The sequence below is a fragment of the Ruditapes philippinarum genome, unplaced genomic scaffold (assembly GCF_026571515.1).
Source record: "Ruditapes philippinarum isolate M1 unplaced genomic scaffold, ASM2657151v2 ctg179_1_1_1_1, whole genome shotgun sequence".
NCBI classification, from domain to species: Eukaryota; Metazoa; Mollusca; class Bivalvia; order Venerida; family Veneridae; genus Ruditapes; species Ruditapes philippinarum.
The window spans coordinates 91,255-118,462 of NW_026851835.1; the positions used below are offsets into that span (position 1 = coordinate 91,255).

General features: G+C 31.5%; 1 protein-coding gene across 4 annotated transcripts; it reads left to right on the forward strand.

The window, feature by feature from the left end:
• The first annotated feature begins 12,481 nt into the window (after positions 1–12,481).
• LOC132740820 (AP-3 complex subunit sigma-1-like) lies at positions 12,482–25,433 on the forward strand. Of its 4 annotated transcripts, none has more exons than XM_060728853.1 (7): positions 12,482–12,667; positions 13,779–13,870; positions 14,738–14,849; positions 15,497–15,568; positions 16,689–16,796; positions 17,441–17,487; positions 25,010–25,433. In XM_060728853.1, the coding sequence occupies exons 1-7, from the start codon at positions 12,599–12,601 to the stop codon at positions 25,017–25,019; spliced, it is 510 nt and encodes a 169-aa protein (XP_060584836.1). In that variant the 5' UTR covers positions 12,482–12,598; the 3' UTR covers positions 25,020–25,433. The 4 variants fall into 4 exon arrangements, with proteins under 4 accessions (XP_060584836.1, XP_060584810.1, XP_060584828.1 ...); XM_060728827.1 differs by having other exon boundaries at positions 17,458–17,487; XM_060728845.1 differs by lacking the exon at positions 17,441–17,487 and adding an exon at positions 18,705–18,760 and having other exon boundaries at positions 25,010–25,149.
• Positions 25,434–27,208: the final 1,775 nt, after the last annotated feature.

The following is a 27,208-nucleotide window of genomic DNA, read 5'->3' on the forward strand; positions in this document are numbered from 1 at the left end:
AGGAAAATGTCTTACATTGAAATGCAGGATTTCTTCTTTAGGCGCTGGAAATTTGTATGAGCTGAGGTAGCATAAAAAGTGTTGGTATCTTGCCATCAGATCAATACGAATATTCTTTATCATCCCGGTATTGATAAACTGCAAGTCGTCGTAATAGAAGGAGACATTTTATTCAATTATTATTTCATTAGTGACAAAACCACGCGCTTACAAATAGTCCTATATTTTGTATGCATAATTTGCAGAATAACAATATGCCTCGGATTGTATGTTGACGGATTTACAGTATTTTGAATATTCTATTCATTTTTAACATGTGATAAAAAGAACAATATTTTAAAAATGTTGCATGACAATGTTGATTTGTCATTTTATTAAATATTTCAGTTAAAAAGTATGTCTTTTTTATCTTTAATCAAGATAGTTTATGGTTTAATTCGGTAAAGTTTTTGGAGGTATAATCAAACAGTAAATAATTATAATCATGTCTTATATTTTTGTCATACTCGATAAATACAATTGTATTAAAGCTTTTTGTGTATGCAACTGCTGTTATTAAATTTCAAGACCGATTCCTGGAATAAACTAATCCTGTTGCCAAATAAGGAAATATGGTTGCGACAAGAGTTGGACTCCAATCAACAATCTTTTTTTTTTTAATTATCACGGCAAATTTCTCAAATTTAGCTGTTGAGAAATAGAAATGGATAAAGAAACATATTTTAAATAATGTTCCATGACAATGATGATTTGTCAATTTTATTAAATATTTCAGTTAAAAAGTATGTCTTTTTATCTAATCACGATGCGATTTATGCGTTAATTCCGTAAATTTTTTGAGGATAACAAACAGTAAATAATTATAATTATGTCTTAATTTTGTCATACACTTTAAAACAATTAAAGCTTTTGTGTATGCAACTGCTGTTATTAAATTTCAAGACCGATTCACTGAATAAACACTTCTGTTGCCATGTAGGAATTAGGTCACAAGAGTTATTGGTATAATCTTTTGGGGTAAATAGATTACTTAAACTTCAACATAACTTTGTTTTTTTAATTAAAACGGCAAATATTGTCAAACTTAGCTTTTGAGAAATAGAAGTGGAATAATAGCATTCCTAGAGCATAATTTTCAATCAACTAGACTCAATAAATAAAGTATTCTTACCTCAAATTTTTTCTAATAATGATATCCATCATTTGAAGACATATCGTCCATCTCTTTGTAACCATATTTTTTATTGTTATACCATGATAATTGTAGGTTTGACATTTGTTTTATCAAATTTATTTTAAGAAGAAAAAATACTACAGTATTTTTGTTAATTTGCTATTCGTTTATTTCATGGACTATTTTACAGACTGATAATGCTAGCAGTAAAATAGTACAATAAATAGTTAATATAACATATCAGATGCGATGACTCTTCGTGGAGCACATAGTAGTAAAAAGTAATACTTAGAGTACTTGAGATGGGCGCCATTTTTCTTCTTTTTTCTGTCCTCCTTTTTTGTGTGATAAAAACAAAGAGCACTTACCAAACATCTCTATTGAATGGTTGCTTTTTTTCTTTCATTTTTTTCTTTCATTTTTCTTTTTTTCCATACAAATTACCTGAATCAAAGGCGAGAGACATGTCAGTCATACGTCTTCGAAATAAATTCGTCACCGTAAAAGTTTTGAGCTCAAGCATCCTGGGTGTGAAAATGTATCCTTTTGTCGTCGTAAACTCTGTATATAAAAGTTATGGAGAATTACAAATTTTAGTTTTATCTGCAAATAATAATAATAATTGCATCACCATTATCATCACCTTCATCATCATTATCATCATCATCATCATCATCAGTATTATTATTATTATTATTATAAATACATGTGTTTTTAATTCAAATAGTAGATCTCACATAGTCGGTATAATTTCAATAGAATTTATCGTCATATTTTCTCTAAAAACTAAATAAATAAAGTACAAGTGATATTGGCAGACAAAATGGACAGACGGGAATGATTATTTTTTGTAAAATGTGAGCATTCTCTCAAAGTATTAGACGTGAGTCCCGGATTATGTTCCGTTGTTCCGTACAAACATGACACGTGTATCGGTAAGTGCACGTTTCATTGCTGGCACTTTCTAGTCATAAATTAGCGTCTTCACAAGACTCTTCAGTGTACAATTTGTGCTATACAAATCTAACAATATAAAAAGATCTATTGATTAGGCTCAACAGACGATTTATTTATTGCAATTCTTTATATTTGATGTATTTTTGCATGAAGTGCAAAAATATAACATGATAAGTTTGATCACTTTATGCTAGGACATACTAGTATAAAATGTTGAAGGCCACTTGTTTTTGATGTTCTTCTTTTTCTTCTTCTTTTTCTTCTTTTTTTTCTTCTTCTTCTTATCATCATCATCGTCATCATCATCACTATCATCATCATCATCATCATTATTATTATTAGTAGTAGTAGTAGTATTTATTATTATTATTATTATTATTATTATTATTAATTATTATTATTATTATTATTATTATTATTATTATTATTATTATTATTATTATTATTATTATTATTATTATTATTATGTGTAAATGTATAGAATGTATAGACCTTAAATTAGTCTCGAAATTGGCATCATCATCATATTTTTTTTTAATCGTGATTATCGAGTCGGCTCACCGGAAAAACTTGTACCTGCAACATGACCGTAGCTACACCCAACGATCATACCCTAAACAGTACACCATAACGCCTGTTGACCAAAAACAGCTAAAACAACAAGTCTTCAATATTTGAAATTTAAAAACTGTAATCAACTTTCTAAAATGCTTTTTAACAAAATATGCTGTTAAGTACATTGTAACAGATCTATATTCTAATTTCCACGATATGAAATTTGAAAATTGTAAATGCTTTTTTAACAAAATATGCTGCTAAGTACATTGTAACAGATCTATATTCTAATTTCCACGATATGAAATTGTAATCAACTTTCTAAAATGCTTTTTAACAAAATATGCTGTTAAGTACATTGTAACATATCTATATCTGAATATCAACGATAACATTTTAATTATATTAGAAGTTATATAGTGATAGCGAATATTCAATATTTAATAAAAATGATAATGAAAACCTATGCACAAAAAAGTAAAATCTTTTCGAAAAATTTCTTGGAGACGCATGTTTGCTTTTATTTTGAAGTAAAATCGTCAATTTCATTGTTGTCGGAAGACCTCATACTAGTACATGTATATAAGTTTATAATTACATGTATCAGTTTTCTGAATATTCTATGTATTATTAACTGAATATTGATGATAGCATACTTAAACATGCATTAGTTCAGTAACAAAGCCAGTTTTTCCCATTTTGTATCATTCGGCTTCAAGTAGTTGTAGTTTTCACTCCGGATCACGACAGTAAGAGACATTTAATTTACCAGAGCACAGTTTAACCACCACTGGGCAGCCTGTTAAGCCTTCACTTTCGCTTTTGTACATGCCAGAGCAGAGGTACAGTGCGAATAACCAAAGAAAGGATTTTATGATCAATCACAACGAAAGTGGCATGCAATATTGGGAATCCAACCCGTGTCGTCAAACGATGTACCTATTGTGCTAACTGGACAGCACTGCTATCAATGCAGTGACTTGGTCATGGTTAAAGTAGGGCACTAGAGCACGATCCCTGAATTGACACGGACAGACACCATAGTCCCCATCTCTTAAATTATAAAGAATCCTCCGTATTGGCTGGGTTTGTTAATTTCTTAAGTTAAAAAAGTAAAATGAGTAGGTCTGTTACAATTTAGCAAGAATAATGGCTCTCCGATGTTCATAAATCTTTACACCTTTAAAGAATCAAGTTATATCAAAGGTATGGCACTCTAAAACGTGAAAGTAATCTGCTCAAAATGTACGGTAACATACTAATCTCGACATAGACTTTTGCATATTGTGCCGTAATTCTTTTCATGATATAACGAGTGGGTGATATAATTCGATTCATTATGTACAGTCTTAGCTAATATAAAATCAAATATATGACGTAGAAATACATCAGTTACTAAAATTCGCGCATGCTAGCAAAATCTCCATGCAACGTACACCTCCTATATTTTATATTTTCGTGGATTAACTATAAAAAGAAGTCGACATACCTACAACATATGTTTCTCGTACATCTATATTATATTAATTAAACACAAGTCTTACTTTACATTCTGAATGGCCCATTAAACCAAGCAGACATTTTTGCTCAATGTGATTGGACGTTTGTGAAAAAAGAGGGAAAATGTACCATAAATTTAGTTTGTTTTTTTCATACCTAAGTTTCATTTTGAAGTCAAAGAAGAAAAAACATTAAAGACAATCATTTAACTCTATATCCGAATGGAAGTTTGTATACGAAATGTGAGTATAAAATGACGTCAAAACTGAGGAAAGAAGTTCAACCGAGTTCTTTTATATTCTGTTTCCCTTGTTTTATTATCATTGTCTGTGTCTAATTAAGCCCACACCAAAGTAGAAAACAAATAGTGTTTGTTTGATCTCGTATGAGTATGCAGGAAAGCATCACGGTTCCTGCAAATAAATCAGAAATAAAATTAGACAGACAACAATGCATTCTAATAAAGTTGTTTATATTCATTTATACTTTAACTTTATGGAATTAAAATCTAACATTTAGCTAGGTCAATCTACATTAAAACCTGTATACAATGTGTTTAAGCTTCCCAAATATTTTATCAAAATGTGAGTACACTTTAAAAGAACCAAAAGAAATGTGAAGAAATGCGCATAAATGTACATAAAAAGTTTGATACGTAAATATTTCAATCTCTTGTCGTCGTTTTTCCTCAGTGTTTATCTTAAAATGAAATCCTAACGTGCAGTTCGTACCCAACTCATTGTTAACTAAAACTTTTACCTCAACTTTGAGCAAATATTAATTTTGGCCCCACTCCCAACCACACCCCGCACAAAAGATCTACAAAAACTGTATAGTTGAAGTTTCATTGACGTCTTTTGAACGTTTATATATTTCTGAAATACTTTGAGTCATGAAATTTGTAAAAGTTGAAAAATGCATTGAAGATACAGCGGAACCCGTCTGTAATCTGTACCCCTCTAAACCGGACAAATTGTCTTCTGTATAGATTATTTATAAACATTCTTTTTCGGATACCTGACGCCTTTGTCAACCAAAATGCACCAATATCTTGAAACTTTGGTTCATGAGTAAGTACTATACAGTAAACCCTGTCTGTGCATACATGTCTTGGGATTTGTTGACAAACGTTTCTACGAAAGACCACTGTTTCAATTAACCTAATCATTGTCATTTGAAATAATATCATTTATAACAAGTATCTTTATGTAATCCTTGCATACCGATAATACAGTTCTTGCTTTAGTGTATATAAGTTCTAATAAACTCAGCTGCATTAAAGTTAAATGACCCTTGTCTCATTTTATTGTTTGGGTCGTCAGACCAAACAAATAATGGTAGCGAAATTTCAGACTTGCAAATGCCGAAAGTAGTCCGCTTTTTTGAAGCGGTTACTTCCCTTTATATGTACACTAACATCGAAAAATTCAGGGGAGATCACTGCGTAAAGATGGTCAAATGACAGGCGCATTAAATTTCAAGCAAAATAGTTCCCGAATGGCCGAAGATTTCTAATATTGTTTTATTCTCTATAGATATACATGCTTATAGTAAGCTCCATGATTATTTACATCTGTGTTAAACAACAGCTAGCGTCGAAATAATAAGGGTTACAAACCCTATTTTAGAATAATATGGTTTTCTTCAGGTTGTTAACTTGTTGTAACTTCCCCGCGGCCGAGGGGTTTGCACGCTCGCTTAGGTAGCGAGAGGTCTCGAGGTCGAATCCCATTTAAGGCAATCATTTTTTTTTTCAAATTGTTTAAGTCAAATAAACATTGAATTGAATATCAGTGTTGCAATTAGTCTTATAGTCAATTTACTACAATTAAAACACTGGAAAGCATTGGTGGCACTATACAAAAATTGGTTTATAATCTCACAACCTTCACCTTTCTGACATTCTAAGACCCAAACAAATTCAGCACCTTCTGTGCTTTGATTGTCATGTTAAGAGATTTGCGATAAAAAGATGGCCATACAGTATTGTTTTTGTTTTTTCATTCGGCGATGCGCACTCTGGGGAAAAAAATGGAAACAAAGTCTGGCTGGATAATGAGCAACTCTAAAGTAAATTCCAGAGCAACAAACAGAAATTCTATCGAAAGTCCAGCGGAGTAGTTAGTAGCTGGTTTCTGACATTCGAGTCAAAACCTACATATGATTTATTATAACAATCCAAAGAAAAGAATTCCCTTAGTGTGAAAATAATGCCAATGTCATCAATCACTGACAAGATGGTTAAGAAAAACACTCAAAATATTAACATCTCTCGTAAGTACGTTACTATTAATGAAGAAAAATTATGAAGGTGTATTAGTTTCCGTGGTACTATAAACATGTATATGCAAACAAAATGTAAGCTGTTTTAGTGCATTTAAGCCATCTTCAACGATTATGAATGTTTCGCCAGCTACAGATGCAAGAACCTATCACCGTGCAGTGAAAATCAAGTTTATTCGCATCCATTATAATTATGCAATAATAAATTACGTAAATTATTCGAACATGACATGATTCGGAAGCTCCAGAGATATAGACTACAGAAATGTAGATTTTTATGTCTCTGGAAGTTGATTTGCTTTTTGTATTAAAAAAAACGTAAACGTAATTGTTATAAAATATTGATGTAATATAAAAAAGATCTCATAAGAAATATAAATATACTTATTCTGGGGAATAAAACATTATTTTTTTCTGCTTTTATTTGAAAAGAAAATATTAAGATGTTACTCTCGTAATAAAAGCAATACGTCATCGCTTAACCGCAAATGGTACAGTAGTGACGTAAGTATTAAATTGACTGGTACTTGGTTGGTGGGCCACACTATGTGATAAAATTACTTCAGTTAATATTCTTCTCTTACGAATATCAGAATGGCTTAAAGTACTTTGCCCTAGTAACGAAATTGGTCCGTTATTTCACTTACACTAAGTGTCATTTTCTATTACTTGTCATACAGGTTATAGTCAGTAGTATGAGATTCTCTATATTTTTGCAGCAGACGATAACTAACATATGGAATCAATATCTGACGATAAAACGAAACCAGCACGACGTCTATACCTTTTTCTGTCTACTAGCTGTCACGAATAAACCTTCTTCTTAAGAATCAGCCCAATCTATAAAATATCTTTCCTCCAGTTTTTGACAGAACAGAAATACAATTAATGATAGAAGTTTAGCCCACTTTATTAACTTTAAGAACTAACATTAATTGTGTTTTTTTTTTGTGTTTTTTTGGTGTGGTGTAATAATATGTAAAAAGGGGAGATTTATCGTTTGCTAAAAGAGATCAGTAACATAAACTTCTATCTCATTTCGATGATGTTCTCAGGCTATATATGATCGACTTATTCGAACTGCTTTCCAGATTTCGAGTGTTTCTCTTACAAAACTTAACAAAATTAGCACAAATCTTATGCATTCTGTAAAAAAGGCTTTCTTTTCTGCCAACATCGCAAATCACAGAAATAATTGTTATCGACATAAAACATAGATGAGTTCGTGGAAAAAATGCTCAATTTGAGGTAAAGTGTCATTTAAGCATGCCATTACTAATAGCAGATAATCAGTAGCACCAGACGATTCAAAACTAATTAAGAAACGCTGGTAAACATTTTTTCGCGTTATAGAACGTATCAAATGATTGGCACAATAATCGTCTGCGAAAGTGTAGCAGACGAAAAATAAACAGATGTGACAAATGATATTTGCTAAAATGTTCGGACAGACCGGTCATTTGTTATAAACAGCGACAGTTACATTTACCTTATAGTACTAATTTCATCTAATGAGAAAATGCTTAGCTGAGAAGTGCATGCGATTCACATTATTGTCTACTGTTTTCCTTTACTAAAGTACAAATTGAAAAAAAACAAGCACTATAAGGATCGTGCTTCATTTACAGATATCAGTGCGACTGATTCAGTTGATTTTACAGTTTTGGTTTATACAGAATTTATTTTAGTTCGATTGTGTAAGGAAGCTATAAGCTTACAGAGACACACTTTGGAATCCGTTCCCGGAACCAACCAGTACCAAACAATGAGTGTAAAGTTTCTTGCTCATAGAAACAACGGCTTGCCCCTGACTGAGTTTTGAACCCGCACGGCTTGCGATCCAAAGATTTCTAGTCCGACGCGTTAACCATGTTAGGAATAATAATTACACAAAGAGACTTACAGATTCAGGGGAGATAATGTTTACAACCCATTTAAAAAATGTTTTAATGAATGTCTTGCCATATGGTTCCGGGCAGATACAGGATGTCCGTAAAACTATAATCATAATATATCCCAGATCAATAAAGCATGTGTTTATTATTATAAGGGTTACTTCAGATACTACATTTCTTTTCATCTGTACAGGTAATGTTTTCTCAGGTTTGTTCGGGGGAGAGGGTAGGGCACAAAATGTATGATAATAAATGACTGATGTACATGTTACTTTTTCAGTATTGTTTTATTTTCATTTTTTAAATCAATTAATGCATTGCACAATGAATTATCCATCGCGCATAGAAATACAGAATCGAAAAAAAATACTGACATAAGTAAATTACAGTCGGTTAACAAACAATTAAACAGGCGTGCATGACTATTTGACTGTGCATAGCATAACAATGGTGCACTCTCCTGCAAAGATGTAAATTTTCCAAGCTTACAGTATGCTTAAAGGCCCATCAGTCTCAGAAATGTTATCATTTTTATTTCTGAAAAACTGATTCTTTTTGTTTCCAAAAAATACTCATTTGCTATATACATTAACTATCTTTGTTCCTTAAGGGTCTTTGTTTGTTTGTTTGGCAATTGGTGTAATTATTGTGAATTAGTATTTTGTATGGAAGTCAAAATACTACTCTTGAAGATTTAAGAAAATAAGACTTTCAGAGGCATATTTTGCCTTTTAGTTGGTGCTGATGAGACAGGTGTCGTAGTGGTAATTGAAATGGTTTCGATTACTAAATGCGTACACTGATTCTTATTTATTTATTTATTTACTTATTTTATTTATTAATTAATTAATTAATTAATTTATTTATTTATTAATTTATTTATTTTTGAATTGCTGCCTATGTTTTTGTTGTCCCAACAAATCAAACCGCACGCACTGAAATTTTTCAGGTGACTGCTTCCTGGGTGCTGTCGAACAAGTGTGGATTTTATAAATCGAAAGAGAATCTCAACAATGGTGGTTGACCATTTAAACACGCGACAGGAGTGCTAACACTCTATAATAATAATAAACTCTTTATTTAACGAAGGTAACTTATTAAGACAATACATCAAAGCATTAGATACAACATATATAATGCAAAATCTTATTTTCAACAAGGCCTTCAATAAAACATAAACATAACAACGGACATATTAAAGCAATTGTAAAGATTACAACATTCAGTAAATCTTAATCAACAAAGAAGACAGACATAATATTATATTATAGTATAGGTAAATTTTCTATAATTCATCTCTAGATAATAATAAATGTTTGAAATGTGATTTAAATAATTTAAGACTTGAAAGATTTCTTATTTTTAAAGGAATAGTGTTCCATAACTCCATACTAGAATAATAAAAAGTACGTTTCAAATAATTTGTTTTAGGTCGTTTATGCATAATATCTTTTTTATGTGTTGATCTTAGTAAGTAAGTTTTATTTTGCGATAACGGAATTAGATTAGAAATATATGCTGGCGTTAATTCATTCATCGCTTTATATACCATAATTCCAGAAAAGTATTTACATCTAGATGGAAAAGATAACCATTTCATATTTTGAAACATATCAAGAGAATTTGTTTTTACGGGTTTATTTAAAATAATTCTAGCGGTTCTTTTTTGTAATTTTGTTATTCTATTTAGATCTGATTTGTTACATTGGGACCAAATAATACATCCATAATCATAAGTAGGGGCAATGTTAGCGTTATAAAATAATTGTTTCATTTCAGGTGTAAGAAATATTTGAATTCTTTTCAGCAGAGATATTTTAGAAGCAAGCTTAGAACACGTTTTGTCAATATGTGTTTTCCAAGATAGACAGTTATCAATATGCAATCCAATTAGCTTTTGACAATGAACATTATTTATACATTTGTACTCGAATTCTCAATATGCAGAGAAAGATTGCCTATGTTATTTATTTTAAATTTTGATCCAATTATCATGCATGTTGTCTTGTCTGGATTGATGGCCATATTTTTGAGAGTGCACCATTTTAATACGTCTAGCTGCAACTCAGACTGTATATTACTCAAACTTTGGTCAGCTTTGTGTAGCGTTGAATCGCCTGATATATCATTTACATATAAAAGAAACAGTAGAGGATTGTGGTGCACCTGATATGACCGCCAAGCTTTCAGATTTATTTTTGTTGACTTTTACAATTTGCTCTCTGTTAGAGAGATATGACTGGAAAAAATGTTTTAATGAGTTTTAAGAAAAACTATAAAGTTTTAATTTATGCATCAGTATTTTATGGTCAACTAAATCAAAGGCTTTTTAAAAATCTTAAAATACAGCACCTATTATATTTCCATCATCAATATTCGTAAGCCAAACATCTATAAGGCGGATCAAAGCCGTTTGGCAAGAATGATGTCTCCGGAAACCTGACTGGTGTTCATTAATGATATTGGTATAATGAAGATAATTATTTAGCTGATTTGCAACATGCCTTTCAAGTATTTTTGAAATGGTTGGGAGAATAGATATTGGCCTATAATTATTGGGGTTTGACTTATCTCACCCTTTGTGTAAAGGTATAACACGTGCTAGTTTCAGTTTATCTGGGAATATACCTAGTGAAATACTCTTATTAATAATTGAAGTTATTGCTCTCGTTATAGAGTCTTTACATAGTTTTAACATATTAGGACCAATTCCATCAATGCCAGAAGATTTATTTTTATCAAGGTTGTCAATATATTTGCTTACTTCAAATGTGGTTATGAAATCAATGTCAAATTGCTTATGTCTAAGTTTATGATCTAGAAAATCTTTTAAATACGAAAAATTGTTAACATTAAAATAAGATTTCTTAATTAGATTTGAAATTTCTGTAAAATGTTTATTTAAGGCATTTGCAACATTCACATTTCCTTCAAAAAGAACATCATTAATGTTTAATGTGATTGGTAAAGACGGTTGCTGCTTATTCTCATTTGATATGTCTTTTAAATTTTGCCGTAAATATTTACAATCTCTCGAATCTTCAACTGCCTTGTTATAGAACATCTTCTTACTCTTTTTAATAATAGCCTGGCATTTATTTCTCCATAACTTATAATTAATCCAGTCTTTACAACCTTTATAGTGATCTCTTTTATTGCGGGCCTCTTTAATTTCGTCAGAGTACCAATCTGGTTGTTTAGTCCTTTTAATACGCTTTACTTTTACAGGCGCATGTTTGTTAAATAATGTTTCAATCATATTGTATAGAACATCAAGTGAGTTATTTGGCTCTGCAATAGTTTCAATCATATCAAAATTATTAGCATTCAAATCATCTTTAAATACTTGTTCATTAAAATTCTTGAAAGAACGATAATTTATCGTTTTATGCGAGAAAGCATTTGCCTCCCTTCTTGTAACACAATTTATTGTAAACGACAATGGATAGTGATCGCTTAAGCTTAAATTAGAGACACTCACATCATGAATATGGTTAAGGGAAGATACGTACAAATGGTCAATTATAGTAGATGTATCTTTAGTTACTCTAGTAGGAGATTGGATTAATTGCTCGAGGCCAAAATCTTGAACAATATGCGCCCATTTGCTATTATTAAAATTGTTAGGGTATGAATAGTTAATGTTCATATCTCCAATTACATACAAATCTAGATTATTTAATTCTGCAGTAATTAATTGCTGCTCATAGAAATCAATCCAAGACTGGTTACTCTACCCAATATAATATTAAATTAATTAATTATAATATTAAAGACGTTGAAATGTGTTTCGATTCCCAAACCCTTTTTTGAAAACAGCATTTACTAGATTTTATTTATATGTTTATATGCTGGGATTTGAAATATTACAATTCATTTGGTTTGTAAGGTTTTTGGAGCTCCATACAACAAGTGCTAGTGTTTAATTTCTGACTCCTTGATTTCACACATAATTTTCAAACAAATATATTAACTTTTTATTGTAATTCGAATGTAACTATTTTGTTCAGCCGATTGAGATCACATTAACCTTGCAAGCTGGTTTATATCCGGAAACTTGTATGTTAACTACACTCCTCGCTAACTTTTAGTCCAGTCTGGCCGTACTTCAATTCTGACAGAAAAGTAAAATTTACGCAGAGCCGGAAATTCGTGGAGGAGGAACAAATTTTGTTTATAAAATGTTTCTCTCTTGATTAACTTCAAATTATCCGTAGGAACATATTGATTCATCATGATAAAAGCTATTCTCGTTTTCAACAATCATGGAAAGCCACGACTTTCCAGATTTTACCAGTATTACGTATGTACAAGCTAATCAATCAACTAGATCATATTTCGGATATATTTTTTTTTTATCAAAAATACATAGATCTAATACTATGATTTTAGCTTTAATTTTGCCATTCTATCATTTTCAAGACCCTAAATGACGGTTTAGAGTCTTTGGTACCTCCTTAGCAGTCCTTGGTGCCTCCTTTGCTGCCCTTGCCATTTTCGTTGGACCCATAAAGTTAGGGTCCTGGGCATTACAGCCAATAGTTGGACCTGAAAATCACGACTTTAAATTAAATATGTGTGAAAATAAAACATGTTTTTTCTTATTGTTGAAAGTCTTTAAAAGTTTGCATACATGGATACAGCTAAATGATTTCTTGTTCATTGAATTCAGCCCACCTGTTTTCTTTATATTTTGGGGTCTATTTTTGTGTTATCTGAAAGGAAGTGGCTAGCCGTACGGGCCCGTAGGACATGCTTGTGCTGTTATTTCACATTCTGAGCTGATATGCACGCTGTATTACAATAAAAATTAAAAGCACAATAGACAATAATCTTATTTTATTTATTTATTAAATGACTTAAACAGACTTAAAATTTTCCAACTTGAAAACAGGACTCAAAAAGATGCATGGAAGCATATCATTAAATCATACTACAACATGATGATTTTACTAATTGAGGTGGCTGATTTTATGAACTAGCTTATAAGTATTTGATGGATTTTTCAGCTAAAATAGTTACACCAATCACATGGACATTACTGTTAACATAAATAGACAGGACCGTCTGTGAGTGTGACTAAGACTGTCTAATTAACAATTTTATATAGTGGTATGTTTTTTGAACCCTGGTATCATACTATAAATATGGAATGATCTGTCCTATACTATGATACATGTGGATTAGAACTTTGGACCTTTTACAGGATATTATTAGTACTTGTATATTGCTAAAATGGAAATCAATTTGTGTGATTTTGTCAGAGCCAATGGGTAGACCAGTAAACACATTCAGTTTTTAAAATTATGTTCCTTTTTTTTTAAGTTGTTAAATGTTGGTAAAGTTAATCTGATAAATATAATTATGTAAGAAATATTCCATTATTAAAGTTTACATTTTGATTTTAATTATAGCCAGAAGATATGCAGCAACAGATTGTTAGGGAGACATTTCATCTGGTGTCTAAGAGAGATGATAATGTTTGCAACTTTCTTGAGGGTGGAACGTAAGTATTTCTTTTTTACACAAAATCATCTCTGGGTGCAAATTTTCTCTATCATTTCATTTCAACAATGTAAATGCATATTACATGTAACAGTTAGCAGTTAGTATGTCTCCGGGTCCCCATTTGGAGGGTCATTCCTAATATATAATGTGCCTTAGATAAGATATAATGTTCCTTCAATAATTGAATATTTTGTCAATTACACATGTATCTTCTCTCTTTTGCTTGGTATATTCATGTCATAGAAAAGGCCGAGGGCATTGGCAGAAGATTTGAAGAACTTGGGATGCCAAAAATGAATAAAAATCGAAATAAAGTCTTGTACTTGCAGACCAGCTGCCAATGTCCTGACTAAAGCTAAGTGACTGGCCCTACAAAGTAGCCAGGGATGTTGAAGAAAGTGTGCTAGTGTGCGAGGGCCACTACCACAGAAAGTGACAGCTTGTAAGACAGGCATTTGCTGTCATAATAGCCCTTTTCAGGGCTACCTCCTTTTTATATTGTCTTGGGTTACTATACATTGAGACATTTAGGTTTTTCATTGGCTGCTGTACATCAACATACTTTTGGCCCAAAATATATATCTTTGGCTAATACTCCGTGGAAATTGCATGAAGGTAAATTATCATCACAAAATTAACACTGTAACTGTAAAGGGCATGACTGGTAACATTACTCAAAAGCAAAAGCTTAGATGGCACACATTTAACAAAGAAAACATCTATACATTGGTCAATTATATAGACCCCCTAAAAAGGCAGCCACTTTTTGCAAAGGGAGGTAAATACTGATAGAAACTATATGTTACTTTTATTTCAGGGGATTAATTTATTTGTAGATTCACATTTTAGCTCTATATAATTTCAGGCTGATTGGAGGTTCTGACTTTAAGATTATATATCGTCACTATGCCACCTTGTATTTTGTATTCTGTGTTGACTCCTCAGAGAGTGAGCTAGGTATACTGGATCTTATTCAGGTAAGGAGATATTGTTTCAACATTTATATACATATATTATTGGATAATTTTTTGTAATCTTATCCATTATTAGATAAGTAAGGGAATCCAACAACTTCAATATTGGTAAATTTCTATGAGTATCTGTTGTCAGTATGGAATATTTGAACTCAATAAAAAAAATCTCTACCACATGAATTCTATTATACAGTTTTTATTCTGCCTAAATATTTTTATGTGTCTGTAGCATACATCATCTTTACAATGTAAACTACATATTTTATTACTATTTTACTTTTATCTTTTGTGTTATTATGAAATGTTAAAAAAAAAATATGACTCGTGAGGTTTACAATTATTTATAAGACTGAAACAGTTATTCTTAAACACATTGCAATTCAGACAAATATATTGAATTTTAGATCAAGTTTAGTGAATTGTTACTAAAACAAAGTACATACACATCTTTTAATATCATGAAAGAAAATAATCTGGATCTGTCACTAATTGTTGCATGCTTTTGTACATTTAAGTTGTTTTTAATACTTGAAACATGATGTTATATACATACATGTCGCTCGTATTGTATCAAGAAGAAGTTATCGTGTTGAGTTGAAGATTTGATATAATGTTAATATATTCATCATATATTCATCTTTGTTTTGCAGGTGTTTGTAGAAACCCTCGACAAATGTTTTGAGAATGTGTGTGAACTAGATCTCATCTTCCATGTTGACAAGGTATCATAATCCATTTCATTTAGTCAATTTTAAAACTTTGTTTTTATAATAAATATGTTAAAATCTTCTAAGTTATTCATCTAAGTTATAAATCTGATGGGTTTTTTTGTCTCCCCATAAGAATGGGGAAACAAATTTTAGGGAAAAAAGGAGAAAAATAATATAAAATATTTTGATAAGAATGGTGATTTTTGTATTGATGCTTTTCCCTCAAACCTTGCATTTGATAGTGCAGATACTGAGCACCTAGGTAACCCATTGACCTGCTACAAAGAAGCATTTCACACATGAAAGAATAAGTTCTTTTGAGGGTATAGAAACCACAATTTAGAAGATGTCTACAGCTGCAAGCAAATTAATTTATTCTGAATACTCGAAAATCAGAGAAATGTTTGTAGAGTTACTGCAGCGCATGTACACTGTTTTGGGTACATCCTTTAGTAGCAATGGTTGTAGTGTTACTGGGTGTGTACACTATTTCAGGTACATCATCTTCAAACAACAGTTGTAGAGTTATTGCCTGTGTACACTATTTCATGTTCATCATGATTATACTAGGAATGGTTGTAAAGTAACTGCCCCTGTACACTATTTCAGGTACATAACAATCTAGCAACAGTTGTAGAGTTACTGAGCATGTACATTATTTCAGGTACATCATATACTAGCAAAGATCATGCACACTATTGCAGGTAAATCATATACTAGCAAAGATCATGTACATTATTTCAGGTACATCATATTCTAGCAAAGATCATGTACATTATTTCAGGTACATCATTTTCTAGCAAATCATGTACACTATTTCAGGTACATCATATTCTAGCAAAGATCATGTACATTATTTCAGGTACATCATTTTCTAGCAAATCATGTACACTATTTCAGGTACATCATTTTCTAGCAAATCATGTACATTATTTCAGGTACATCATTTTCTAGCAAATCATGTACACTATTTCAGGTACATCATTTTCTAGCAAAAGTCATGTACATTATTTCAGGTACATCATTTTCTAGCAAATCATGTACACTATTTCAGGTACATCATATTTTAGCAAAGATCATGTACATTATTTCAGGTACATCATTTTCTAGCAAATCATGTACACTATTTCAGGTACATCATATTCTAGCAGAACTTGTGATGGGAGGAATGGTGCTGGAGACCAATATGACCGAAATTATAACTCGTATTGAAGAACAAAATAAACTTGAGAAATCCGAGGTAATTTTATATACAAACTTTGGCAATATTGTTTATGTTGTTAAAAACTATACATGTATTTCAGTTTTGTAATAGTACCCACTCAACACATTTGTTGTCGTTTTTTTATAAAACATAACTTTGCTGAGTTCCTCTTATTTTGTCGACAGTGACCTCCCACTGATCAGCCTATTGGCATACATTACAGTTATTCTAAAAGTAGATATGAACAAGACTGGTTTAGTTTAATCCATAAAGAAAAAGGACAAAGCAGTGAAAATGATTCCAAAGTTTACAGTCTGAAAAGAGAATAATCAGCCACTTTCTTTACATTGATATATTCATGCAAATGACTGTGACATATTTTTAGCCGAAAGTATTATAACTAAAGTACATATCAAATGGTTAATTAAACTGACTTATCAAAATTGTATGAAAATAATTTACATTAAAGCAATTTATACATATTGTCCTTCAATGTTTATTATACCAGCTATACATATAGTGATTCCATTTAAAAAAAAATCAAAAGTTATATTTGAGAAAATTATACTGTATAGTAAAATGTATTCAAGGTATTAAGTGACTTGGGAATAATTTGTACATTAACAAAAGTAGGACTTTTTGGTTGAAAATGATTCTGATAATTGCAAAAACATATTTAGGTGTTTTTATTTACAAGAAAAGGGAAGACTTTCTTCTCAAACAAACAGTAAGTGAAATTCTGAAGTAACATGTTAGCTGAATGAAATTCTTACGCTTTTTTGATTCTCATGTTTCTCAACAAATTAAATAGCATGGATATATACAAGTGTTCTTTCTCATATGAATTTTTATTTCAATTTTCATATGCCTGCTACAATTTGCTTACCTCATTGAACAAAAGCAAGTCTTTATACTTTTAAAAATATGATGAGGGATTGTTTTCTGTTTTATATTAAGTTATCATTACAAAGCTGTATCAGAAACTCCTATATTTACTGTAAATTACAACTTTATATATTTTATGAACAGTTGCCATCCATCTTGTAATTGCAAATTATCATTGCCATGTTCTTTGCTTCTATATAGTATGCAACTTTGAACTGATAACTTCTTGATTTCTACTCATATTTCAAATGTAATAAGACCATCAGACCATTTCCATTAAGAATTCAAGTTTTTGCATCTCCATCAAAGTTATTGTCATAAAAGCAACATAATCATCCCAGAGCTAAAACTGTAACAAAATCTAAACAAAATCTGAAAAAAAATAACTAATAATTTTTTCCATGATTCACCGTGTTAAATATTGTTGTCAATTATTGGTTCAAATAATAGATAATCTTCTAAAAATTACTTAAGTCTCAGTCTGGACTATTTCACATTAGATGATTAAAGTCTGAACTATTTCTCCTCAATTGACTAAGTCAGGACTATTTCTCCTCAATTGACTAAGTCAGGACTATTTCTCCTCAATTGACTAAGTCAGGATTATTTCTCCACAGTAAAATTGACTTTTGCCTTTATTCTGATGCAGTAAATCAACAAAGTATGCCAATTATGTCATGATGCCCTTTGGAATTATTTGATAAAGTATATGTATATATTTGTTGGTTTGTCATTTCATACTCCATCTATCAGTCGTTATGTTACTCTCATGACGTCTTCATCAATGCACATTTATTTTAGATATTTTGTGTGTTATTACCTTGTATGAACCTTTGCTATTAGAAAGGGTTTCAGGGTAATTGGGTCATGGTAACTAAAGTTATAAATAGATTTTTCTATTTCTTCCTGTTAAGGCCCTGTTTTTATCTTGTCAAATTGACATCAGGGAGCTTTGGAGTTTCATCTGTGTTATCAATATATTCTATCAAAAATATTTCTTTTGACTCTGATCATACTTTTGGTTTTAAGTTATTATTATGTTTGGTTGACAATTTTCAGCAATCTATTGACACGGCTTTATTGCGTACTTTGAGTGAAAAAATTGCCAACATTTAGTAAGTAAATGTTAAGAGGTCGAGGGTCAATGGTGTTTTCAACAACTCTCTTTACTTCTCTCTTTAAATGCACTTATTTTAGCTTCTGATTTATAAATACAGTGTGTATATAAACTATATATTATTAATTAGACAAAAAAATCACCATAGTAACAATATTAATATGGGCAGAAATATGGGGAAATCTATTCTCCACACTGCATGTTTCTAAATATAAGCTATTTATCTACCCTATTACATTAATGAACAACTATAGCTTGAAAGTAATGAATTTTATCAGGACATGCTAATATGCCTGCTTGTAAATAAGCCAAAAGAATCTCATTGTTTCTTTTTAAGGTCAAGGTCATTATTGTGAAGATTAATCTTAACAGGCTGTTCAACATTGTTATTCACCTGCATCTTTCAGTAGATTAGGTGTCATATTCTTCTTGTCTTGTCTTTTTATCTGTCTGCAAACATCTTTAACTTTGCCATAACTGGCAAATCATTTTCATGGTGGTAGTGTTTGTAGTTTACACTTCTGGTCATGGCAGGCAGTGAGCTACTTAAAATTCATCAGAGCACAGTTCACCCACGGCATCATTTCTGTGAAGGCTGTCAAGCAATTACTAGTACTAGTGCTTTGACTTTTCTGCAAAAAAAACTGATAACTTCTGTACATGATATGCAGTGCGATATGACTGTAGAAAGGATTTATGATCAATCACAACAAAAGTGACCTGTACCATCCAGGAAAAGAACCTGGGTTATCCAATTCACTGTCAAACATTATATCTATTGAGCTTACCGGCTGGTTATATCATCTTCATTCTTTATGCTAGAACATCTATACTTATAACACAGAGTTCTTCTTGACAAGCTACTGTATAAGGTTTTGTCAACATACAATAAATTCATTCTACATTTATTCTGTATTCTGTTGAGAAAAAAAAAGAAAATAAAAAAGGGCCCAAATTCTTTGATAGTTCAATATTCAAAAGCTTGATTTCAGTAAATCTGAATATGACCTTGACACCTAAAGGTCATCAGCGTCATGGTCAGATTTTCAAAATTCAAGAAATTTTGTTTTTGTGAACAGATTCTAAACTATGACATTTACAAATTAATTGAGACATATGTTTGTTTAATGCAATGCATTAAGTTAGATAAAGTGTTTTGAAGTAGTAATGATTCTTGGACATTAATTTAAGTCACATGTGTGTAAGTTGTTGAAATACTATGTAAACCCTTGACTTTTTAACTATTATGTTTGCAGTTACCTCTGTTCTACCTTTCCTTTCTGTTTTGTTGATTTTGTTATTTGCTGAGATGATAGTATATCTGAAATGGCTACATGTATGTATATTTTTACCTGAAAGAAAAATAACAATAGTAATAATACTGTATAATGCTTGGAACATATCTATAAGATATAACATAGTAGGTTTGTGAAATATATGTAGAAGATAAATTGTACTGTTTATATACCGAACAATTTGAGCACACATGTTTGAAGTTTGATGTCAGGTGGGATTTAATTTTCACATTGATCTAGTAGGCAAGCACAACAACTCTCTGCTTTGTGACATATTCACATGGAAGTTGATGTTGACAAGGACAATGAATTTCCCCATGTGAGGAAGCTATCTAGCTAACCTTAGCAAAGATTTGTGCTTATACTTAGGTGCCAGCTTACAGCTGAAATAATGCAAAAAGTCAAGCTGATAACAGTGATAAGTTGCTATATGACCTTAACAGTATTAGTGTGACAATAAATCTCCTCACCTTGATGTACACTATCAATCTAAATTGTTGCCAAGTTAAATTTGAAAGAACTGCTATTAGATGAAGATTTGTGGAAATTAGTTTCTTGTGAGTTATGTCCCTTTTACATGTATATTAATTTAATCTTGACTTTGAGCATCATGTCATATCCTCTTGGTATCAACATATACTAGAGTACAGGTTGTAATGGATTTCATAGTTTATGAATATCTTACAAAGGAGAAATTTTTGATGCCAGTTATTCCTGTATCAGTACATATTGTTTTATACAAATAGTACACAATCCCCACAAGTATCTTGTTGACTTTTGTAAATAATTGGGTATTTCTCTTGTGTTTCATAGCTGAGAGTAGTTAGAGAATAAGAGATTTTTGTATTAGAAATGTGTTTACCCAATACAGGACAGGGTGTTATATACCTGCTCTGTAGGTACTACACACTGAGTCAGATGCACAGAGTAAAAAGAGAAGCAAAAATTTGTGATGAATTTTATTCTGAATTTACAAATAAATTTCATTTTGTAAATAATCAGAGGAATTTGGGATTTCAATGCAAATTTCCAACAATCCATTTGTTTATTACATTGTGCATTTATTGTCTCCCTGACTACACTGACTCTGTGACCTGAAGAAAATGAAAATAGCAATGTCTTATTTACATGTTTGCAGATTGGTTACATTTTTCTGGGGTTTACATATTTCGATTATAAGGAAATATACTATACTTTTGGCTATGATACAAAAGAGAAAGAACTCTAAAGCACTTAGCTATCTGATCTCCATGTGCTTTTATTGCTTTTTCTTTGACTTGCAAGGATTTTTATTGGATTCAGAAGGTTCTGTGGCACAGAAAACAATTTTCTGGTGTTTTTAATACAGGGAGTCTTTTTTTAAGCACATAAATCTCATTCTTTTATTAGCACATTGTTAAAAAATACCATTTGGATATGAATCCAAGTAAAAGAATGCTCATTCTGTCACATATTCTTTTCTTATTGACATCAAAGAATTTAAAAGGATTTTGCTTATTTAAATTAAAGATTTTCATTGCTATGAAATACACGGTGCATATCCATATCGGTACCCTCTTTGCGAAATCTGCTGAAACGGTACCCTCTTTGCACATGCACAGGCCACTCTGCTAAAAACAAACCAGCGATGGATAACAATACAGTAAAATTTCAATATAATAAGGAAAGAAGGTATGACACGTAGGAAAGATGTATACCACGGAACACTAGAATGTTTTATCTATGTGCTGATTTGTCATGTTCCCGTTTTTCATGTACTACAAATTCACAATAAGCTACAAAAAATCGACATCTCTTGCTTCGCCCATCACCTCGACTTATTTTTTAGGCTAAAATGATCCTGTGGCTTGATTATATATGCATCATACATATTTAGTATGTTCATTTACATATCATCTTCGGTAAAATGGCAGTACATTGTCAAAAATAATGGTAAAATTCATAAAAACACCCTACTTTCAGTTTTGCAGCGGCACGGGCTACCTCTCTTCATTTGAAGTTTTATATCACAGGTACCCTCTCATTTTTTAACACATACAAGTAGGTATACTCAATGCACGACTTATGCTTTTATTATGCTCCCCGAAAAATTTCGGGGGAGCATATAGTCGGCGCCTTGTCCGTCTGTCCGTCCGTCCGTCTGTCCGTCCGTCCGTCTGTCCGTCTGTCCGTCCGTTGTCTTGTCCGGAGCATAACTTGAAAACCCTTGGAGATAATTTGTTGAAACTTCATACAGTGGTAGAGGGCATCGAGAGGAAGTGCAGTGTCAAAGAACCATAACTCTATTTTGCCCGGTTTTTGAATTATCTCCCCTTATAGAAAAATCTTGTCCGGGGCATAACTCTAAAACTATAAGAGATTTCAACATGAAACTTTGTAGGTGAATAGATCTCAATGGGTAGATGTGCAGTGCATAAGAACAATAACTCTTTTTGTCCTAATTTTGGAGTTATTGCCCTTTGTTAATTTTAATACTTTGAACTTTGTCCGGAACATAACTTGAAAACCCTTGGAGATAATTTGTTGAAACTTCATACAGTGGTAGAGGGCATCGAGGGGGAGTGCAGTGTCAAAGAACCATAACTCTATTTTGCCCGGTTTTTGAATTATCTCCCCTTATAGAAAAATCTTGTCCGGGGCATAACTTTAAAACTATAAGAGATATAAACATGAAACTTTGTAGGTGAATAGATCTCAATGGGTAGAGGTGCAGTACAAAAGAACCATAACTCTTTTTGTCCTAATTTTGGAGTTATTGCCCTTTGTTTATTTTAATACTTTGAACTTTGTCCGGAACATAACTTGAAAACCCTTGGAGATAATTTGTTGAAACTTCATACAGTGGTAGAGGGCATCGAGGGGGAGTGCAGTGTCAAAGAACCATAACTCTATTTTGCCCGGTTTTTGAATTATCTCCCCTTATAGAAAAATCTTGTCTGGGGCATAACTCTAAAACTATAAGAGATATCAACATGAAACATTGTAGGTAGATAGATCTCATTGAGTAGAGGTGCAGTGCAAAAGAACCATAACTCTGTTAAGCCTCATTTTTGAATAATCTCCCCTTTTAGAAATATCTTGTCCAGGACATAGCTGTAAAACTATAAGAGATATCAACATGAAACTTTGTATGTAGATATATCTCAATGGGTAGATGTGCAGTGCACAAGAATCATAACTCTACCTTGCCTAATTCTGGAGTTATTGCCCTTTGTTTATTTTACTTTTTGAATTGTCCAGGACATAACTCGGAAATCATAAGAGATATCATCAGGAAACTTTGTAGGTTGATAGATTACATTGATTAGAAGTGCAGTGCAAAGAACTGTAACTCTGCCTTGCCTAATTTTGGAATTATTGCAATTTGAACTTTCTCCAGGGACATAACTCTGAAACTACAAGAGGTGTACTTTCCTGTGTCCAAAACCTATTCGGGGAGCATCACCCGGCTCAAACCGGGCTCTTGTTTGCGTTAATCGTTAAGTATGTAATATTTACATAAATAAAGAAATATTACATACCTAACGATTAACGCAAATAAAAGCATATGTCGTGCCTTGAGGGTACCTATGTGTCAAAAAAATGAGAGGGTACCTGTGATATAAAAATTCAAATGAAGATGATATGTAAATGAACATATTAGATATGTATGATGCATATATAATCAAGCCACAGGCTCATTTTAGCCCGAAAAGTATGTAGAGGTGATGGGCGAGGTAAGACATGTTGATTTTTGTAGCTTATTGTGAAGTTGCAATACATGAAAAACGGGCACATGACAAATCAGCACATAGATAAAACATTCTAGTGTTCCGTGGTATACATCTTTTCCACGTGTCATACTTCCTTTCCTTATTACAGTGAATTTTTACTGGCTTGTTATCCATCGCTGGTTTGTTTTGAGCAGAGAGTGGCCTGTGCATGTACAAAGAGGGTACCGTTTCAGCAGATTTCGCAAAGAGGGTACCGATATGGATATGCACCATGAAATAGGTATTTAAAAAGGTTTTACAGGAAAGTCTTTAGCATTGGCTTGCACTTCAAATTATACCTTTAGTTTAACAGTGTTTAAATTGTACTTACAAAATGTATATGTGTGTCAAATTGATACCTAGTTAGCATAAACTAAAGATTTGTGATTAACATAACATGTATAATGAACATGTAATAATATACCTCTACTAATGATCAAATAAGGCAATTGTTAAAATGAATGAAGTTGCAATTTATTCACTAACCTGTTTTATAACTAGTGAGATCATTTAAAAAAAAATCTATCATTTAGCAAACATATTAATTGAGATCATAGGTATATCAAGTGTGTATGTAAAACATAGTATAGACAGTTTGTTTTATTATTTTCTATTTTCAAGATATAAAGAAACATAATGATGGGATCATAGGAAATACCATCTTGGAAGTTATGCTCTGATATCTATATAATGGACCAGTTTGCTATCAATAAAGAACTGTCTATTGAACATACCTATACTACATCATCTAAACTAGCATCATATAAGGCCACGTTGAACTATTCTATTACTTCTATAAGATAATCTAATGAGGCAGCCAATATTAACACTTACATACCTGGAACTGAAACTGGAACTGAAAGTGATTGGTCTTTTACCACTTGTATACAGCTAGGGTAGTCTGCTAATCTGTGCAGTCTGACCAGGCTCTATTGGCTGACCATCTTTACGTTTTAATCTTGATATCCCCAAAGAAATAATAGACAGTTCTCAAAATGGAAGCTGTCAAAGGTATCTAGTGTGATAACGGTTTAAGAGTCTCATCCGACTTATGTGAAGGTTGGTCTGGCTTTAAACACATACTTGTGGCATAGTCACATATTATCAATAATATTTATCATGATTATTTTTACCAGCATATCAAAGAGTTACCTAGACATATTACCTGGTATATTATGATAATTATGTTATATTTTTCAGGCTGGAATAACCGCGGCACCTGCTAGAGCTGTATCAGCTGTCAAGGATATGAACATTCCACAGAAAATAAAGGACATGAAACTTCCCGACCTACCTTCAATAGGAAACCTCAAATTCTAGTCAATACCAACATCTACATAAATTAAATAAAACTACCATCATATTGTTGTGTGCATACAAATACCTTTGTACTCATTTCTTAGTTATGTTAATTCAAATTGTAAACAAATACAGGTTGATAAGTCTAGATTTTATGACACATTTGTTTCAGATATATACATGTAGTTGTCAGTCCTGTTCAAAATTGGATGATTAATTAAACAAATAAAATATCTATTCCTTTCCATATAAGGATAAATAGTAAAAAATAAGTAGTCAACTGAAAATTCTTAAAATTCCCTTTAATATACCAACATTTCCATATAAAACATTAATATACCAACATTTCCATATAAAACAAAAGTAAATGAATGCAATAAAGTGGAACTATCAATAATGCAAGTTATATGTTATACATGTAGGTTGTATAGAAATAAATGTCTTTTTGTTGAATGTTTTGTTAAGATGTCTATTATTTTAGTAACTGGTAAACAGACTGAATTACTAATGTTATTTGAACTTGTGGTCCAACCCTTTTTCTTTCAAAATGTATTTTTATACTTTTTTCTATATATCTGCTTTGTACATCTTGTTGAAATTGAAAGGAATAAAATATGTTTAAACTAAAGACTAAATGCAGATTCAAACTGTGAAACAACTTTTATGTTTTCATGTAAATATAAAGTATAATGAAACATGGTATGTGTACAAAGTATTTTTTGAATGGCTGTTAAAACTATGATAGTGGAAAAATTACTGTTTTAAGACCACATATAATATATAAAGTTCAATGATAAGTTTTTCTAATTAGTTCATGGTCGCATAATGTACATTCATTCTCTTCTCTCATACTAAAGTACATAATTTTTATGTAAAAATGCTTGATTATTAATTCATGCTTATAAAAAAATTAATTTCAAGACTTTTTCAGATGTTTGTTTACATGTATATACAACAAAGGTCAAGAGGTTGTTCTTAAGAAATTCTGTAAAATATTCATTGAATTCATTGCAAACTAGTAAACTGAGGTTTTGCCATTTAGTATAATTTAACATGATGATACAAATCAGGATGAGATATTTACATATTACAGTACATTGTATTTAGTTAGTTAGATATACTAAATTGGTAGCGTTGCTATTGGTTATTATCATCTTTAACTGTACTTTTCCATCCTACAATGTTACGTATATAAAATTTTGTATGATTCTTTTTAAAAACTTTTGCCATTTTTTGTGGACAACTGATATGTCATGATTTATCATTCCATACCAAATAGACAGCAATTAAAACAGTCATATTATTCCAGATTTCTTGTGAATTTGTCAATTAATTCTGGCAGTTATGTTAAGACTTTTGTTTGTCATGCTTTTATAAAATCTTTGAATGTTATGTTTATGACACCAGCATCTGGTAAGGCTCGCCTAAATTTCTGTGCAGTCTGGCCAGACTATACTGTTGGTAGCTTATTTTTAGCATTTTAACATAGTTACCTGATAAACTGCTTAAATCAGTAGTGGAAAAGCCTCATTTTTAACCCTAAGCCTGTATGGGGCAACTGATTCTACCAAAACAACCATTGCAGATCAAGATCAGTTGTAACACCAGTGTTGTCTGATCCATCCTCTGTTACACAGGTGTACTAGTTACATATACACTTCATGACTGGATGATTTGTTTAATCATGGTCTCCACTGTTTGCTATTTGGTTAGTAAAGTTCTTACTAAATTTTTCCAAAGGTGATAGTTTTGTCCAGAATGAGGTACACACAATTCTATTTAAAATACATTGTATTAAGCAGGTAAAGAGTTAAAGAAGGACAAGACAAGAGTGTACAACTTAAGCTATGTGACTGTTAATGTATAAATGAGATGAGGACTTGATGTATATTGTGCTGTAAGATACTCCTCAGGTCACCATGGAATTAGTCTGTATTATGTTGAGGGGTGTTACCATATCCATAGATTTTATGAAATAGTTTAAGAGTTTTAGAATTTTAATTATGCTGCTTCTGTTTAAGGTTAAGGCTTATAGAATCACTTAATTTGACCGATTTGTTGTATTATAAATATATCCTGTATTATGTTTGTGCGAAAGTT